At 42.6% G+C, this 20,679-nt stretch overlaps 1 protein-coding gene across 1 annotated transcript in view; it reads left to right on the forward strand.

Moving 5' to 3' along the window:
* Window positions 1-456: 456 nt before the first annotated feature.
* The window catches only part of LOC147678465 (vomeronasal type-2 receptor 26-like), a 74,097-nt gene continuing 53,874 nt past the window's right edge, over window positions 457-20,679 (forward strand). Inside the window, exons 1-3 of the mRNA XM_086946585.1 lie at window positions 457-714; window positions 1,475-1,582; window positions 3,265-3,492. Coding sequence (XP_086802711.1) covers window positions 457-714; window positions 1,475-1,582; window positions 3,265-3,492 — 594 coding nt within the window. The remainder of the gene's footprint in view (window positions 715-1,474; window positions 1,583-3,264; window positions 3,493-20,679) is intronic.

A 20,679-nucleotide genomic window follows, 5' to 3' on the forward strand; every position in this document is an offset into this window, starting at 1 on the left:
TTGATGTATCACTGTGTTATGAAACAAGAGATTGTGTTATGCACAGCCCATACTATATACTAGGACAAAATCATAATATGTATATATGTGTTTAGGGTTGAGATTAATTATGAATTTAATTGAAACTGTATATTTGCTGTTTCCATGTTCCTTTTTTGATTTTTATTCCGTTTGTATACTTAGATGGTTTATGACAACCGAATAAACTATTGTTACTACTACTAAGTCTTTTTCCTATTGCTGAACGACTTTCATGCTAGGTTACATTATGGCTGACTTTGGTTCACGTGGCATTAAGTACTGCTTCTGAGCATGAGGCACCACTAACAAAGTGCAAAGTAATAGGTTCAACTCAAGAGGCAAGTTGGGATGGAAAAAAACATCTGCACTCATTCAAGCCCTCTCTTTTACTTTCTCTCCAGTTTCAGTGTTACAACCTATGGTTGTGTTCAAGCCATGGTATTTGCCATTGATGAAATAAACCGGGAGCAGACTATCCTTCCAAACCTCACCCTGGGTATTCAGATCTTTGACACATGTTCTTCAGACAAGAAGGCAATCGAGGGCACCCTGCAGATGTTGACAGGACAAGGGAGACCCACCCTGAACTACAGATGCAAAAGTCCTTCACCGCTCACCGCCATCATTGGCGAGTCCAGTTCCACCATCTCGATGTCTATCGCCAGACTGTTAGGACTTTACAGATACCCACAGGTAAGACGTGTGAGAGTAATTTGGCAGATTCAAGACACTACTTTTGCTACTTCACAGCACCAAGTATGTCTATTTACTTGAGACGCCTCAAAAGTCAGGGCAGGTAGGAATTGTATTCCTGAGTTACTTTGGAAACACACAGTATGGGTGAATAAGATGTAAGAAACTAAGTGCTGAGAATTACTCAAACCAGATACAGCCATCACATATTCACTTAAATATATGACTGTGATCACATTTATAGAAGATAGACTACATAAGTTAGGTGTACCCCAATTTAAGACTCCAAAGCAGCTGTGGAATTTGCATTTAGCCCTTATAACAAAGTTAGGTTTATCCAGATATAAGATAAATATACAGTATTACTTAGGCATACTACACTAGTCATCAGACCGAATTAGGAAACTCAGGGTCCATTCATATTAAAGGCGTTATCAACTTCTCACGGCCTCCTACACTGCCTTGTGAATTTGCATAGTTCATTTTTTCATTACTTGCATCTACAAGTTTAAATCCATAAAGGAATTGTAAGCTCACCCACATATCAAGCCTGTTTAGAAGCTGTCTTTTATACCAAGTCTAAGCTTTTGCTTTACTTCTACTTTAATAAGTTAGCTGTTGAGCTTCAGGATTCATACAATCCATTGTTTTTAAATTGTACATTGTACATACTGTTTTCTAATATGATCAGATCTGTGAATAAAAACAATTAATGAATTCAATGAAATAAAACAAGTATGGCTTAATCTCTCATTTTCAGATCAGTTATGATTCAACCAGTCCTTTACTCAACAACAAAGATGAGTTCCCTTCCTTCTTCCGAACAATCCCAAGTGATGACAGCCAGGCCCAGGGTTTGGCACAGCTGGTGGTGCACTTTGGTTGGACCTGGGTGGGCATTGTTTCAAATGAAGATGACTACGGAAGATTAGGTTCTCAGCGGCTCAAGGAGCAGCTACTGGTATATGGAGTTTGCTTCGCCTTTCATGAATCAATACCTATTGAACCTTCAGCCACAACAACAAATCTCATTGTGGAGACTATTACACACTCTTCAGTCAATGTTATTCTTGCTTTTTGTTCCCCCCATTTTTTGCTCCCAATAATGAGAGCACTGTCCCGACAAAACATCAGAAGCAAGGTGTGGATTGCAAGTGAAGGATGGATGACTGCCCCCAATTTAATAAGTAGCGAATTTGCCAATGTAATGAGTTACACTATTGGTTTGACTGTCCAAGAGTGGAAAATCCCAGCATTCAAAGATTTTCTCCTAAAAGTTAATCCTTCAGACTACCCAAAGGACAGATTTGTTAAACAATTCTGGGAACTGGCAATGGGATGTCTCTGGCTCAGTCCTGGATCCAATATGACTCTGACAAATGTGCAGTTTGGGGATGACACTGCCATTTGCACGGGTGAAGAGAAACTTGAAAAATTCAAAGCAAAACATGAATATGAGCCAGATCCACGAGTTTTCTATATGATTTACAATGCTGTGTATGCTGTGGCATTTGCCCTCAAGAGCATTCTATCTTGTGTGCCGGGCTATGGACCTTTTACCCTTAAAGCCTGTGGAAAGCTTTTGGATTTTAAGCCATGGCAGGTATGTTTCTTTGCAAATTGTCTGCAATCAAGAGTCTCAGGCGAGGCATACTTCCCTAACTTGTTCATGTAATTGCAAGAAATATTTAGCATGCCTGGAATTGTTTCAGTGATCCCGTAGAGTGTTAGTGGCAGAACAAAAGCTTGGAAGCACAGATTCTTCAGAGGGAGATACTACAGAGAGTGATAATAGTGATGGGATGACTGAGAAAATTTACACTGAAGTCCTGTGCTACAGATTAGCAGTGTGCATAACTGGAGTAATTCTCTTGAGAGTAATTATGCTTAATTGTGTGAGAAGTGTAATCCAGCACTAAGCACTATTTTCTTAGTGCAAAATACACCCTCACCGTCAAAATGGGCAAGGGGATGCACTCTGTGCAAAGAAAATCTAATACTAAATGCTACAGGACACGAACAGCAGTAGCCAGCATCTGTTCTCTCAGGTTCGTTGTTTCTATGCTGCCGCTGCAGGATCTTTGCAGCACATTACTCTTAATTACTCAAGCTGGTGTAATTGCGCAATTTCGCACCACAAGACTACTGCACAATTACTAAAATTAGTCCTGTTACTCCGGCATAATTACAATTTTGCCCAGGCCTACTACAAATTCTTTAAGAGAATGATCACTTAGTAAAAAGGAGTCGACTTTGGGAGAATGCCTTTGCCTACATAAAGTTGGGTACCAAAGAGAAGGCTAGACTTACCTTCAGGAAATGGGCTATATGGGATTTACAAATGCACTTGGTCTGAGTTTCATACATGTGATTGGTCTCCAAATGAATGTAGCAATTGTTTTAATGAGTCAAATTATGCCAGCAGTATTGTTGTAATGAGGTTCATGTACTGATGTTTCTGGCCGGTCTTCAAGAGGCTTGTGTGTATGGCTAACAAAGGTTTTTTCAGGATGGTTTATGATTTAGAAATATGTACATTAATATCTCCAGCTCTTCCATTACATGAAAGGCTTACGCTTCAAAAACAAGATGGGGGAAGAGATATTCTTCGATGAATATGGCAACCCTCCTGCAGCCTATGACATCATCAACTGGCAGCGCGAGCTCAATGGTACAGTCCACTATGAGAGTGTTGGATCGTTTGACACAAGGCAGCAAAAGGGACAAGAGCTCTATATCAACAGCAGTGCGTTATCATGGGCCAGGCAAGGGAAAGAGGTATGTTGCAGATATGCTCACAAATACAGACCATATTTTGTAAATATTCTTGAATTTTCTGTCACTGTCTTGGGCTCGTTTGAAACTAGGAACCACTCAATTCCATTTAAAGGGGGTACCACAGTCCTCTAATTGTTTTTGTGATCAGACTAATGACACAATCATCTGCAGTCACCAATTCTATCCTCTTGATTTGGATTTAAGGAGTAAATGGCCTTTGTCTATATTTCTGGTTATGTTGAGGCTACACAAGTCAAGAACCGTACTGGAAATTGAAGTAGACATGTAAATCCATCTATTATCTAACACCCATGTAAATTCCGATATGTGTGGTGACATATGTCATTGACATATTAGAATTAATAGTAATGCGCAGAAGTCACATGGGGTAATTGCCAAGTGTGATTAATATTACAACCTCACGTTTTTACCAAGGTAAGTTTGGCAGTTAAAATCTTTCGAGGTTCAACTAGAGAAAAATGTGTTTCAGTAATTTTTTTCACACAGTACTTCCCAGAGCATGGACGTAATTTGAAGTTTACCAGTGGTCGCAGCTGTGACCACTAACTTGCTCCCTTCTACCCTGACACTTTGAAAAGGAAGTGCCAGGAGTATCAGGAAGCAAGTTAGAGGTCACAGCTGTGACCCCTGACTCCCTCCAAATGACGTCCATGCCTATCTGATGTGGAAGATTTAAATATGTGATAGCTCTAATTGTAATTAGGCAACATTTAGAGTTGTTGAACATTTAGTAATGTCTTTATATAATGGACTTTACCATTATTTTAGCTGCTATTTACCTAGTGGTGAACAACCTTTACAACAAAACTTTTACAACGCACTACCATTACAACGGGGTAATTACAACACAAACCATTACAACGCATTGCGCTGGGGGGCGCTCTAGGATAGGGAATAAGTTTAATTTTCTATCCAACACCTTCCCTAGTGTCCACGGGGACTGGAGTTGGAATAGAAAATTAAACTTTTCACTATCCAGCACCTCTAAGCGCTATGCGTTGTAAAGGTATGCGATGTAAAAACCGCGTTGTAAAGGCAGGCGTTGTAATAGCCTGCGTTGTAACAACATACATCCTACCTAGTATATCTATACTTGTGTTTTTATAAATTACTCCTATTTTCATTTTATTTTTTCTCATTGTAGGTTTTTATTTTGTATTTAGCAGAATCTGTTTTGCTTATTTACTTGTATGATTACTTATGTGTTTTCTTTATTGGGAATGTATGCAAATGTCATTTGTACTACTTTTATAATGCCATTGTATGTGATTGTCTTATGAGTACTATGTGAGCATTAATGAGATCCTGGCAAATTTAACTTAGACTGAAACACGTTTACACACTAAGGTGCTGATTATGATATTGTTTGGAAAGGCTCCAATTGGATTTGGTATTGCAGAATCCGAATTGGAACCCTTGTTTCCGAACGAATCATACACGAATCATGCCTTTTTTCCAAGGACTGATTACATTGGCGGGAACCATTCAGGCAGTTCTAATTGGTTCCATAAGGCAGTGAGACAGCCAGAGTCTATCGGAGCCAAATAATACAGCTCTATGGACACAGTTTCTGATTGAGCAATTATGATGACTGATTAGGACAGCCATTCTGATTTGGTCTGCCCAACACAAAACAGAGTTAAAATCTGTCATTGGGGGCCCGTTGCGAGGGGTCTGATTGGGGTTCCATGGGGGTGCCCAAGGGACCACTCTTCCCAACCATGCACAATGTTGCAGGCACCATGGGGTACCCACCACTTGGTGCAAGGTTTTCCCCAACCATCCCTTTTTTCAATGGGAGCCTGTGTTCTCGTTCGGAACACAGATTCCCATTGAAGTCAGTGCGAGTCCAACCAAACGATGTTGGGAAGCGTCGTTATCAATTGTTTGGACTGCCAGGACCAGATTCGTTCAGAAACGATTCAGAGACCGATTCGTTTGAAACAGTTTCGAACGACATTGTAATCGGCACCTAAGGTGGGGGCATGCTTGAGTTCAACTGAATTTTATACCTTCTGAGGACTGAACTAACATCAGAGCATAAGGTTATCACCTTTCTTTTGACCCTTTTGGTTCCAACGTATGGAAATACTGCAAAGTAACTAAATTTTGCCTGACATTCTCTGGATATTTTTACACTATATTTGTGTTTGCAATAGATATTTGCTTATGCAATTTCAGCACTCACTATTTTATTATTTGGGTTGTATAACCCTTTATCACCCATCTTCAAAGTATTATATGATTAATGAAATACATGTTATGTGTCTAATCTCAGAGATTAAGTTTTGAAGTTTTAACTGATTTTGAAAACAAGATTACCTACATGCCATAGCTGGGTGATAACCTGAATGAAAATCACTTTTTTCTTTGCCACCTGCCCTTTGGTTTCTCTGTTATAGTTTTAATTCAAACCAAAGAAAGGCTCACAATTTGATGTGGATTAACTACACATACACTCATGGTGGAACCTTGAGTATTCAAGTAGATTGTTAGTACAAATAAAACTATTGGCGTTTCTTTTATGTTTCATTCTATGATATCTACTAAGTGTAGTATATAGGTGTGGCCACTAAAAACATACTTAGGGGGCCAGATTTACTATTCTTTGCACAACCGAAGCAGCAAGAGAACTTGCTGTGCTGAGTTGCATGAAATGGCGACAGAAAAAATGTGCCATAACTACTAAGAAAATATAAGGTGTATTTGTAAAACACATGTTTATAGCGACGGGTATCTTGGCACTGAATAACATATTTTTATTGTTACCCAACTCAATCCTACTCATTTCAAGGGGGCGGGCGGAAAGGCGGCGGGCGCATGCTGGTGACGGAGCCGCTCCGTCACCATCGTCGGTTGCGCTGTGCTTATGATGGAGCGGTTCCGTCATGGCCCCGCCCGCTCAATAGAACGCTCAGCGCAGGCGCGTAATTCGCGCCGCGCAGGAGCGTCGGGCGGGCCATGACAGAACCGCTTTGTCATCAGCACAGCGCCACCGCAGCTGATGACGGAGCGGTTCCGTCACCAGCAGGGGAGGGGTTAAGAAGGAAGGGATACTTTCCTACACAAACTTAATCCTTAGATGTGTATTCCTCTTTGTGTGTGTGCTACATTTTGCATCATACAAAGATGAAGTAACAAGGTGAAATACAGAGATTTATCCTCGTTACCTCTCTCTCAGATAGGCGTACCATTTTTGCACTAGCAAGGATGTACTGACTAAATCTGGGTTTGTGTCAAAATATATGAGTGGATGCATGGGAATGCCCATGCATCCACTCATGTAACGCCTACCCGATGCAGGGTAACTCAAGGTGCTGTGTTACGTTACTCTGTGGCTGAAAAGTGGCACAAAGCCTGCAAATCTCGATTTGCATGGCTTTGTAAATATCACTTCAGCACTTTGTGTTGGTTTGCATTGACCCGAGTGCTGCAAGGACAACACAAGTGCATGGTAAATCTGGCCACTGTATGCTCAGAAGGGTGCTGCTCTCTCATCACATGCTATTCATGTTTGGTGTATAACTGTCTCCTACGGAGAGACTATTTTACTTCTAAAAAAATACAATCAATGATCACACATTCAATTTAAACAGAAAGCAACCCTTTTTTTTACTTGACTCAAGCATGAGTCTGACCGTAAGCTGTACACCTAATTGCGTTCATATCTTTCCACATTGATACAGAATGATTCCAAAATTGCTCTGTTGCCTTAAGAGATCCTAGACACTAATAACCCCCACCCTCCTTGCTACCTTGGCTGTCATTGTTTTGCCTATACCTGGACAATTTGTACATTTGTACCATGCCTAAAAGCTAAGTGATGCTGCTGCATTGTTTTATTGATGGATACAGTGCTTAATTTATTGGGTAAAAAGTCGCAGGCCTTTCATGAAGAAGTCACCCCAGTCTGCATGCGCCATTGCCCCTGCCAGAGCTGCGAATGACAGTGCCAACATAACTACTAACTATCACACTCCTACATGTGTGACAATTTAGACTATTCCAGACCTCCAAAGCCAAAAGAATGGCTTAGGTGGCATGTATTAGTATTTTTTAATCTACATTGAATTAATAAACCAAATTTTGTTGCGTTCATCTCTAACTTAGATAAACGCAGCACCACTATGTGGCAGATTGTCATAAGCAACGGTGTTGATAATGAAGTGTCAGTGCCGAGCACCGGAAAACATCGGTTCAAATTAGGCACTGACTGGATTTTTGTGCACAAATCACAGTGCCTGGCCCAAAGACTCTTCTCCCACTTTACTCAGTCGGTCTCCAATTGCTAGGTTCTCCTGTTTTTCTTTGGCCCGGCTCCTTTCTTGGCTTTTCAATAGATACAAAGCCAGTCTCCCCCTCTCAGTCATTTGTCTTTGGTCCTCTTCTTCACCATCTCTCCTTAGGTGCCGCCACCACCACCATCACATTTATGATCAGCAACATTACCACCATCACTACAAGTGTCACTATAATTACCTCAACATCCATTGCTAATATTACAACCACCTCCACTATCAACATCACCATTGCCACTACCATTTCAACCAACATTACCACCACCCCATTACCACCACCACCTTTACTTAGATTTGTAGCATCATCACTACTACCATTACCACCAACACTGTCCCCTATTACCGAAAACATTATTACCACCATCACTACCCTTGATAACACCACAGCATTTGTGTAAGACTGTGTTTTCATGTTTTTTAACATAAACCGCAGTTATTGACTTGCCTATGCTTGTGTAATGTGCACCTTTTTACACCCAGATATGATGTGGTGGTAATTGAAGCCCGTATATTCTAGTTGTTGTGACTATTCACAAATGCTTCTAAATCCTTGTGATATGTGAGCCAAAAGCTACAAGACTCAAAAATGTAGGTTAAAAATTTACTTATTTTTACCAATGCAATTATAGCGGCAACTTGGGCAACAACATTGGGCATTTAGTATCTGCTCATGGGGTTGTAACTCACTTACGATTTCCTCTTAATTAACCTGTCCCAAAATCTCTTCTTAATTTTGTGAATCTCTCAATCCAGCAAAAGCTTGCAGGTTGAATTTAGAAACCATTTGAAAAGCCTTATTCAGTGCAATTAATATATGACCACAGCTCATGCGTAGGGTACAGTCAGAAATTATTATGTTGTTTGTACATTGTGCTTTTAGTGTTACTGCTACCCATTTTGGGGTACTATATTTATCAGCCTCTGGAGGCTGGAAGTCTGATTCTGCTATTTTACTCATCTTCATGCTCCAGTACTCCAAACATTCACCTTCTATGAGTTAGCCTGTCTCCTGAAGCCTTGCTAAGAAGCATCAATTCAAAGTGATGAGGTGCCTGCTACTGGCCTAGTGGTCCCACAGAACTAACAGACATATTTAATATCAAAATTGCTTCCAGGATATGGCTGTGGGATTAGGCATTCATGAAAAAAATAATAATATCAGATTTCAGGGCATTGAGTTAGCAGACTTTCTCAAGGAGAGTTTTGGATTGGTCTACCGCAAGGAGTTTTTTCACTTGATTAATTTCATATTAAAACATTCTAAAAATACAGTGCCTATAAGCTTTTGAATTTGTGAACAATTCTGTAAAAAAACACTACAAATATTCCAATACCTGAGGGGCTGCACAGTATGAAAACAGATCATTTTTGACATCAGTACATCTTGTTATAACTTGCAGGAAATATATGTGCCACTTTCTCAATTATGTTCTTGGAGCCGCAGGGGTGAGTCCCCATTACCTCATTCAGCTATGGAAACTACACGCTTCTTTTTCAGCATATAAAGGGTTTTCCTTGTGTAGAGTGATTCATTTTATAGAGTGGTGGCAGGTGGGCCCCATCAGTACTCAATTTTAGGGCTCAGCACTTATTTTTCCTCCTCAGACTTCGACCTAGGGCAGAAGAGAGAAAAAACAAAAAACGGGGAAAGAAGGAGGAAGAGAGAAACAGAAAAAGTCACAAAGAAAGAAAGCAGGTATGGAAAAGGACATGAAATAGTGAGGTGAAGAGGATGGGATGCGTGTGGTGGATGAAAGAGACGAGGTTGAATCAAGACCATGCAGCCTTGGGATTCAGCCCTCCAACATCTGACTGTGCACTTCTGAGTGAAATGTTGCCTCTGTAAACTAAAACTGTGCAAACAAGTGTCCTGTATCTGGACGTGTTTATGCCCCTGAGAAGATGTGTCCTAATGTATTGATTTACTTGGTTAGAAAGTATGGGTTTCACATGGATGCAAAATTCCAAATTTTTTAGAATCACATAGGTTTCCTAGATGGAAACAAGAGTGCTTCTTGAAAGTGTTCGTGATTCCTAACTTTATGCAAGGTGACCGATTTTGAAATTTAAAATTGTGAATAACGTATTATTACACACTGTCACAGCCTAGGATCCTCAGGGTTGTATGTTGCTCGTTATGGTCCACCTCTCGATACCACCACGGTCTGACTTTAACATACAGACTCCATGGAGTGATCAAGCGGGGGAAGGGAAGGAAGGGAACAGCGGGGAGGGAGACCTGTAAAGACAAGAACACTCCGGTCATACACAGTCACAATATACTCCAGATCCTGTCTATTACCCACTACGATATATGACCTGTTCTAAATACCCATAAAAGAAAATACTCTTTTCTCTCTATTTGTCAGCATAGATGGATTATCAATTCGTAGCACACATCTAAGAGAAGAAGACAACACATTGATACTTTATCATGTAGTTTCACAAATGCTTGTTCCTTGGTTCTAACAACCTACCCATGAATATGAGGTACTGTGCTTTACAGGGGGTGCAGGGCTGACTGTGGAATACTTCAGGATCCCCTGTAGCAAAACAACACAAGAAGGCCCATTCACAGGCACTGATCTTTACACACTCATAAACTCACACATGCGATGCTTCAAAATAACACAAGGCGGAATCAATCCCAATCCAACATGACTCTGATTCCTATATTGTTTATGAAAGCAAGTCGCGTTCGGATGCCTCTCAAAACACAGAGGGTTAACGGAAGTAAGGGAGTCAATCAGTAACACAAGCTCCCCTCCGTATCAGCAAGTATTTCAAACAAATATATATCAAAGGCAGTCTCTAAAGGAAATCCTATCCTCCAACAGAGAATGCCCTCTTGAATCAAAGAACTCCAATGTGGAGCCATGAAATGCAGGCACGCTACTTCTGCTTCCCCGCACGAACCCCGAAAACTGTTCCTCCAACGGAAAGCAGTGGAATAAGAATCAGACTTCCCTGCACGAACCAGAAAGCGGTTCATCCAATGGGAAAAGTCCTTAACATTCAGAGGGCCTGTGAATTGCCGCCTCCCCTGAGCAACTACCAACTCTAGCACAAAGGTAAATGGCAGGAGTCGTGGTGCAAAGCGCCCTTACCAGATCTCGTACTCGCGAACACCCAAACTTGGCTCAGCAGAAAGAGTAACCGGCAACTGCGGAGCTTCCTTGCAAGAAGAAATACGCCCAACAGGATCGCGATGATGTCATAGACGTGCATGTCGCAGAGACTCAGGAGAGTTGTAGTCTCTTGCAAGATCGCCTCGTCAGTGTCGTCCTAATGATTTCTGACAGTACATCCCTCTCTCTAAGAACACTGACAGAGGCAGGGTTTATGAGGGAAACGGTTGTGGAACAAACAAATATAATGAGGAGCATGAACACCTGAAGCAGGTTTCCATGAATTCTCTTTGTTGCCACAGGCTTTCCTAGCAACCAGGTACCATAACCTGGTGCGGTGTATTTTTGAGTCCAGAATACCTTTTACCTCATGCTCCTTCTCCCCATCCACTATCACCGGAGCAGGCTTCTTTCTTATTCCCGAACAAGTGGGTTTGAGTAGGGAAACATGAAAGGCCGGATGAATGCGCTGGGAAGATGGCAAATCTAATTTCACCACCACTGGGTTAATCAATTTGACTATTTTGTAAGGGCCAATGTACCTAGGGTTAAAGATGCTATATTTTTTAAATCTGATGTGTTTGGTTGACAACCACACGTAATCTCCCTTTTTGTATGTAGGCCCTTCTTGTCTATGTTTATCTGCATAACCTTTATACACCTTTTTTGATTTCCGAAGCTCATTACGCGCTCGTTGTAATGTCTTTTGAATGTGCAATATCCGTTCTTGTACCTCGGGCACAGATCCCTGGCCCATAGGATGCTGGAAGGGGGTGAAACAATGGTGATACCCATAAGTGCACTGAAAAGGTGTGTGTTTAGTGGAGCTGTGCAAGGCGCTGTTATATGCCACTTCCGCCAACCATAGACTGTCCACCCATGCCTCAGTCATGACATCCACATAGCATCTGAGATATTGTTTCAAAGTCTGATTGACCCTTTTGGTCTGGCCATCGGTCTGAGGATGGAAACCTGTAGACAGATCTGACATGATTTGCAAGGTGGAGCACCATTTTTTCCAGAAGTTAGCCGTAAATTAGGTTCCTCTGTCTGACACTACCACTCTAGGAAGTCCATGTAATCTAACAATGTTCTGTAGCAACATTTGAGCTAGCTCACTCGCCGTAGGTATCTTTTTGAAAGCAATAAAATGAGCTAGTTTGGTCAAAGAATCCACCACTACAAGAATGACTGTATGTCCCTTGTCGGGTGGCATCCCTACTATGAAGTCAAGGGAAATTCTTTCCCAAGGTTGGACCGGGGTAGGTAAAGGTCTCAATAATCCTACTGGTTTATTGTGTGTGGTCTTCATCTGACAACATACTGTACATACGCTCACCCATCTGTTTACATCTCCCGAGACCGTGGGCCACCAAAACTAACAGAGAATTCTTTCCATGGTTTTCTCGATGACATTGTGTCCTGCACTGGGTAAAGCATGACACCATTGGAAACTTGTTTCCTTAAGGAATTGATAGGTAGCAACAACTGGTTCCCCCGTACTGGAAGACCATCTTTAACATTCCAGTTGTTGTTGTTCTCTAACCATATCTTCCATAGGTTGGTTGTTACATTCTGTTTGATGCTTCTAAGGAATTTTCTGTGACTGGCACAAATCACGTTCGGAGGATTCACTATGGTATTCTCAGGAAGGACTTCAGGTGTTATCGGGGTGTCTTGGCGACTCAAAGCATCAGCCTTTCTATTCTCGCTCCCGGGACGGAAGGTCACCAGAAAGTTGTATGCAGCTTTCATAAATTGCAAGTTGCGGTGGTCAGTGAAGACTGTTACAATGTGTTTGGATCCCATTAAGTACTGTCTCCACTCCTGGAATGTGTTCCTAATGACCAACAGCTCCTTCTCCGTGATGGTATAATTACACTCGACGGTATTGAGTTTTCTGGACATATAGGCAACGGGGTGTAGTTGGCCAGTATCAAGGTGACGTTGAGAAAGCACCGCCCCTACTGCATACACATAAGCATCCGCCTCCACAATGTATGGCTGATCCGGGTCTGCATGTCTCAACACCGGGGCAGATACGAAAGCGGTCTTTAGAGCCTCACATCCTTGTTGGGCCTCCTCAGTCCAAAGAAACTTCACTTTCTTCTGTAACAGGCATGTGAGCGGAGTGGCTATCTTAGAAAAGTGGTTGATAAATCGGCGGTAAAAATGTGCGAACCCCAAGAAGCACTGGATATCGCGAACTGTCTTGGGGGTAGGCCAGTTCTTTACCGCCTGTATCCTGCGGTCTGACATTTCCTGACCCCATGGGGTCAACATGACTTCTAGAAATTCAACGGTGGTGACACTGAACTCACACTTACTGATCTTAAAGTATAAGTGATGCCTTCTCAATGTTTGTAAAATGGTGCGTACATATGTGCCATGGATCTCGGTGTTAGATGAATAGATTAAAATATCATCAATATAGACCACCACAAAATAATCCAGAAATTCTCGTAGCACATCATTAAGGAAGTATTGGAAGGCGGCGGGCGCGTTGCAAAGACCGAATGGCATCACCAGATATTCGTAGAGCCCAAAGCGAGTCCTGAATACCGTCTTCCACTCGTCTCCCTGGCTCATCCTTACCAGATGGTAAGCCCCTTTTAAATCCAAGCGGGTGTAAATGACTGCCTTCTTAACCTGTTCCAATACGGGTACCGTTTTTTTACTGTAATGGCATTGAGTGAACGAATGTCCACACAGGCGTGTAGCTCTCCGTTAGCCTTAGGTATGAAAAATAATAGAGAGGCTGCAGGTGATTTGGAAACTCTGATGAAACCCAAGGCCAGATACTTGTCCAGATATTCACGGAGATGGAGATTTTCCGGTTCAGTCAAGGCATAGACTCTCACTGAAGGTAGGACCACCCCAGGAAGTAACTCAATTTGGCAGTCATATTGCCTATGAGGTGGTAATGTTTCAGCCATCTACTCGTCAAAGACATCTGCAAGATCTTGGTATTCCTCCGGTAAACTCACAGGATGTTCAATTGCCGTGGCGATATGATGTCTTTCTGCCAATGTGGTAGCTGGATTATTTCTTTCTATCAGTCAGTGTTGTCTGCAGTAATCTGATACAAAAGAAACAGATTTCTACATCCAATTCACCTGAGGGTTATGTTTCCTCAACCAAGGTAAGCCCAAAATAACGCCATATTGGGGTGCAGTTATCACGTTGAAAAACAATCTTTCTTGGTGGTCAGGTTTGTGGAGTACATCTAATTCTTCTGTGCAGAATCGAATGGGACCAGCTTCCAACTTTCGACCGTCAACGGCATAGACAGCTTCAGGAAGTTCCTTCTCTCGCAATGAAAGCCCCAGTGTATTGGCTTGTTCCTGATCAATGAAACATCCTGTTGCTCCGGAATCCAACATGGCGGGCACAGAACACCATATTTCTCTGATAAGAAAATGAAGGGTCACAAAAAAATGGTGGGCCCGATTCACAGAACTAAATTAAGACAAAATCCTAAACTTATTACTTTTGGTATTCACAGAAGTTATGTAGTTCTGAAAAATTCTGGACTTGTGCAACAAACTTTGTCGTAGCATGACGATTTTTATATCAAAAGACCGATAATGGCTAGTACACTATGCACAAGCATTTTCGTCATAATCGAGTAACGATTTCACCTCGAAATCGTCATTTTCGTTTTTGAACCCTTGGGTTCCAATTTACGCTTGGCGGCCATTTTGTCAGTTGCCCTTCACATAGGCTTGTAACAACAGCTGAATTCGATATCAAAGGACACATACACCTTAATTGACTTTTCTGTGACCTGGGCAAGCTGGAACCATTGCCCCAGGCCAAACCTGTTCGGTCAGTCCCACTCCCAGTGGCCGAACGAGATAGCATCAAAGCACAACAGGCCATAAACTGTTCCCATCGCACACACACCCTGCCCAAATCTTGCTCACACCTGTCCCTGCTCTTTTCTCTTCTTTTCCTTTATGATGAGGAGGAGCCCGGTTTTATTGGGGGTACACCGATATCTGATGAAAATGTTGGACCTTGCCGGGTAATTCATCACGGACTGGACAAACTGAAATGGGGACTTGTCATCGTGACTCTGCTTTTTCTTTGTAGTAAAAATATGTGAATAGCCTACTGTAAATCTAAGAATGTTTGCACTGTAAATCCAAGAATATTTGCCTGAAGCTTAATATTCTGTATAAAAAGAGAAGCCTGGCTCTGTAAGGTTGAGCAGTCTTCTGAGAATATACACACCGTGCTGTTGTACTTCTAGGACGCTTGTTACTTGGTTGCAGCCAATAAATTCGACCTATGACTTCACCTAGAAGACTCGTGTTTCTGTGGTCTGAATCAGGAAAGTACTCGAGGTCTTTGGGTGTTGCCCCTGACACCGCTGGGTTACCGGATCAGTACCGGTTCTGAAAAACCCAGTACCTCAGTTGGTGCCCAATGTAGGGCGATACCAGCGGTACCGGTCCAAGCCTGAGGTTCGTGAGGAGCTTCGTGTGAAAATTCTGGAGGAAGGCCGCCACTTCATCGACCCCTGCATGTCGACGTGGTCCGAAAGTCTTTGCTGCGAGGTTCCCCGCTTCCCGACGGCTACAAAGGACTGCTGCCCTGGCTGTCGCCCTGATTTGGACCCTTGATGTTTGGTAGAGCGAAACGATAGACGAGTCTTCTGGTGAAGTCATCGATACCTCAGTTAAGTATAAGTGGAGCGCCTCCCAGTTAGTCCTTAGTTTTGTTTGATTTGGAACTTGCAAGCGCCAAAGCCGAAGGACTCGTGTATTCACGAGAATATCGTAATCGATAATCCTTTGAAGTTTGAAGCTAGACTAAAGATGGAAGATGCCTGGTCTTAGCAGACTTGGAAATTTGATTTGTCTTGGTAGTAATAATAGGGACTCCCGACTGGAGGACTCGTGTCCAGTTCCTCCGATTGGAACTCCAACCTATGAACTATATGTGAAGCATGGGGTAGGCCCCATCACATACAATGAAGTATGGATCAAATACACCAGAAAGGACGGTGTTTTAAAATGGCCCCAGTATGGTAGTTTTGATACGGAAATCCTAGATAATCTCGAAGTTAAACTTTTTAAGAAGAAAGCCCGGCCGGCGATGTTTGACTCTTTCCGCCTATGGCGTAAGGAGGCCAAACAAAAGGAAATTAAATTAGCGAAGAAAAATAAGAGAGAAAGGGGTATCTCAATAATGCAAGCTGCTATGCAGTATAAAGACAATGAAGAAGAACAGATGAGTGAGCAGTTGCACAGGCAACGTAAAATGGTAATAGATAAATGCTACCCAGTTTTGCCGCATCTTCAGCAAGAAGCAACAAAAGAGCTTGAAAAAGATCCCCTAATGTCGCATTTGTTACGTTCACCATCCCCCGTATGCGCAAAATGCTACAGCACCTCCACAACCTTTAGTTGTGCAACCCATGGTTGTTATGCCTCCTGTTCCTCCACAGCACCCACCAGCTATTCTTCAGCTGGCTCCTATTCCTCTGGTGCAGCCTCCCCAAGGGTCATCAGCCTTTACACCTGCTCTCCCTATACTTCCTGCAACTTTAACTACTGTATCGACTACCACTCCTGGTACTCCTCCTCCCACTGCCTCTGCATCTGCCTCGTCTCATCCTGCCTTCCCACTTGTCTTTTCATCGACTTCTCCTTCTGTTCGTCAGAGAGTGGCAAGCACTGTTTCTAGCATTCTATACCCTTTCTTTGGAGCGGCAAGTCCGGCTCATGCCTCTGGGCACAAACAGTTGTGCAGCCAACAGCCTGATTCTAGGGAGAAAGAAACGTTAAATCATTTGGCACATAGATGGGTGACTAACCCGATGATATATGATTTAGAATCTGTTATGGATGTCTTCCATCAGTGGGAAGCATCAAAGCAGAGGTACGTTTTCGAGAAAATGTGTGTTTTTCTATGCGAAGATTTAGAAGAAAATGATTTGGACTCTAATCCGCCCGAGTTGAACCATGTACGGTTCAAATTTTCAAAAGGCGCAATTGTGGGTTCAGATGTTAGGAAAGCCGTTGCGACGTTGTTAGCACTTAGGATTGAAGGTGTTTCCAAGTCGTTGTTTGATTCTGATTCCTCTGTCAAGAAGAAGGGAAGACAATATCCCATGAGAGAGGTTCCCCCAGTTTGGAGAGATGGGGACGCGAATGCTAACCCTATCATTCTGCCACATTTTCAGCGTGTGTGGGTACATGTCCCATGGAAGCGAGCTGAAGTATTAGCCCTTAAGCAGACATTGCCTGATCCCCGCAAAAATCCTGCAGGGTATTACAAGGAATTGTCGCAGACTGCAGGTTCATGCATTATGAATTTAGCCGATATTGATATGTTATTTGGGAATGTTGTTCCACAGCCTTTATGGGGAAAGATTCGTCATACAGACCACAATCAGGAATTAGGCGACTCATGGGCTAATATTGCTGCTGCAGATGCCCTACAAATTGGTGGTGCTAAACCTGAGCCTTTGGTAGCAGAACTCCCTGGTAGGATCATTGATTACATGAAAACTATAATGCCTGCGATGCGTGTAAATTGGGATAAGTTGTCTGCGTGTAAGCAAAAGAAAGATGAAACGGTGTCTGATTTCTTCACCAGGTTTGAAGAAACATTTGTCGACCACAGTGGTCAAGATATGAGTACAGAAGGTGGTCAGCGACTGTTCATCGATAAATTCGTGCACAATCTACTTCCAGATTTGTGTAAGAAGTTGAAGGATTCAGAGAGTTCATGGGCAGTTTCTTCTTCAGCACAGATATTGGCTACCGCACAGTATTATGAAAATAGAGATAAAGATGAGAAAGATAGAGCAGAAAAGAAAACTAAAGAGTTGAAAACGAAGGTCCTGTTACAGCAAGCATATCCGCCAAGTGGTGGTAGTGGCCAGAATAATGGTGGGCAGAATAACTATCAGAATGATTATCAGCAACCTCAACAGTTTCAAAAGCCAAGAGTAGAGTATACTCAGCCACGCGCTCCTGTAGGTCCCAATCAGTGTTCGTATTGCAAGGAAGAGGGCCATTTTAAGTATAGTTGCCCTATCCTGTTACAGCGCGCAAATGGTGTGTCAAACACAAGAGGTAGAGGTGTTCAGCAAACACCTAGAGGTAGAGGACGCGGAAACGTCCCTCAGAATGCACGCTCCTTTCCACCTCAAAATTCTATGAATAGGTTTGATCAGCAGAATAACGCCTCTGGTAGGGCAGCTCAGTACTATGCTGATGATTACTATGCAGAAGATGAGTATATGGAAGGTAATGATTGCTAGGACAGCCATAGACAAAGAGAGGGAGTTGTTTCAGTTCCAGTAGATCAGAGTGGACCATATGTTGAGGTGATTACATCAGGTGTGTCAGAACCTTTTCTGTTGGATACTGGTACTACAAAGAGTTCTATGATGCACTCAAAACTCCCTGGCGTACCTTTGTCTGGCGAAATGAATGTTTCTGTAGGTTTTTCTGGCGCCCCGGTTAGGAACCCGATTTCTAGTCCTATGTCCCTGTCTGTTGGTCCTTATGAATTCGAAGCACCCCTTATTCCGACAACAGGTTGTGGTGAGAACTTGTTGGGATTGGACCTGTTAAAGAGATTGTATGCGACTTTGTACTGTTCCCCTTCAGGAGTACAACTTACACTAGGTAAGGAAGTGGTTTCTCCAATGTATTTGTCAAGGGATGAATTTCCGACAGAATTGTCATCTCTACCTAATATTCTTTGGGCTACTGGTCCTAACGATGTGGGTCTCTTGGAAATACCACCATATGTTGTGACATTAAAAGCTAATGTTAGGATGCCACGAATTCCCCAATACAAAATTTCTAGTGAAGGTGAAAAAGCGTTGTTAGCAATCATTTACGATCTAATTGAAAAAGATGTGATTGAAGAGACAAGAGGCAACGTTTGCAATAGTCCTGTTCTGCCTGTTTTGAAATGAACTGATCCCTCTCAGCCACCTGTGTACAGATTTGTGATTGATCTTAGAGAGGTCAATAAAATAGTTGTGCCACAATTTCCAGTTGTTCCTGACATTACTGCCCTATTGACTATGATTCCAGCCTCTGCAACCTGGTTTTCGGTGATTGACTTGAAGAATGCTTTCTTCAGCATCCCGATTGCTGAGGAGAGTAGGGATATTTTTGGCTTCAGTTTAGGAGGACGAAGTTTCCGCTTTATACGCGCTCCCCAGGGCTACTGCGAAAGTCCATCAATATATAGTCAAGTTCTAAAATCACAGCTTGACACAATTGTTTTACCTGAAGGCGCTACCCTCATTCAGTATGTTGATGACTTACTTGTTGCTGCAGACTCTGAGGAAATCTGTAAAGAAGCCACGTTGTCTGTGTTGCGTCATTTGTGTGATCTGCATCACAAAGTGTCTCCCTCAAAACTACAATATTGTCGACAAGAAGTGACCTACTTAGGTCATCTCTTATCGAAGGAGGGAAGGAAACTGACCCCAGAAAGAATTCAGGCAATAGCAAAATTAAGTGTGCCAAGAACACAGAGAGAAGTGCGTGCTTTCTTGGGTATTACATCGTACTGTAGACAGTGGATTCCAAATTTTTCTTTACTGGCCAAACCCTTGGTGGCATTAACGTGTAAAGATACACCCAATCCCGTGCCTTGGTCTGAAGAGTGTCAGAAAAGTTTTTCTGAATTGCGCACAGCATTATGTTCGGCTCCTGTGTTGGGTACCCCCAACTACAGTAAGCCCTTTACATTGTATGTCCATGAGAAAGAAGGATGTGCATTATCGGTCTTGACACAGTTGTTTGGAGACAAGCAGCGTCCATGTGCATATTTTTCGTCGACTTTGGATCCAGTAGCTAAAGCATTGCCAAGTTGTTTAAGAGCAACAGCGGCAGCAGCTGTTTCGATTCGACAGTCTGCTGGCTTAGTGATGAATAACACATTAGTGGTCATGGTTCCACATGCAGTGGACACATTATTGAACAGAACCAAGACACAGCACTTAACTAGTGCTCGATTGTCTGGTTATGAACTAACTTTGTTAGCGAGCCATGTGCACATCAAAAGATGCAGCACACTAAACCCAGCCACGTTATTGCCAATTCCAGTTGAGGCTGAGAATGCTGAAGAGCAGCATGATTGTTTTCTTAAAACAGAAGAAGAAACAAAAGGGAGACTAGACCTCCAAGATACTCCTCTTGTTGAATGCGATGGTACCTTATGGGTGGACGGTTCATGCTTCAAGCTTCCGAATGGTGACACGACTGCAGCATATGCTGTCACAACTTTGCACACAATCATTGAAGCTGCACGTATTCCGCATAACTCAGCTCAAGCAGCAGAATTGATTGCACTTACGAGGGCGTGTGTGTTGTCAAAAGGAATGAAAGTAAATGTGTACACTGACAGTCAGTATGCATTTGGTGTGGCTCATAGTTTTGGACGTCTGTGGCGTGAACGTGGGTTTCTGACTTCGCATGGAGCCAAGATCCAGCATGGTCAGTTGGTGAATGAGCTTCTTGAATCACTGACCTTGCCTCTACAAGTTGCGATTGTAAAATGTAGTGCTCACAGGAAGGTGACTGATGATGTTGGTCGTGGAAATGCATTTGCTGATGAGGTTGCGAAAGAAACAGCAAGGAATGTAATGAGCAGAATGTATGTTGCAGGCTCTGCAAGATGGGTTGGTGATGTTGGAATGTGTGAAGACACGATAGAGAGTGTGAAATCGATCCAATCTGAGGCTACAGAGAAAGAGT

The sequence above is a fragment of the Lissotriton vulgaris genome, chromosome 12 (assembly GCF_964263255.1).
Source record: "Lissotriton vulgaris chromosome 12, aLisVul1.2, whole genome shotgun sequence".
Lineage (NCBI taxonomy): Eukaryota > Metazoa > Chordata > Amphibia > Caudata > Salamandridae > Lissotriton > Lissotriton vulgaris.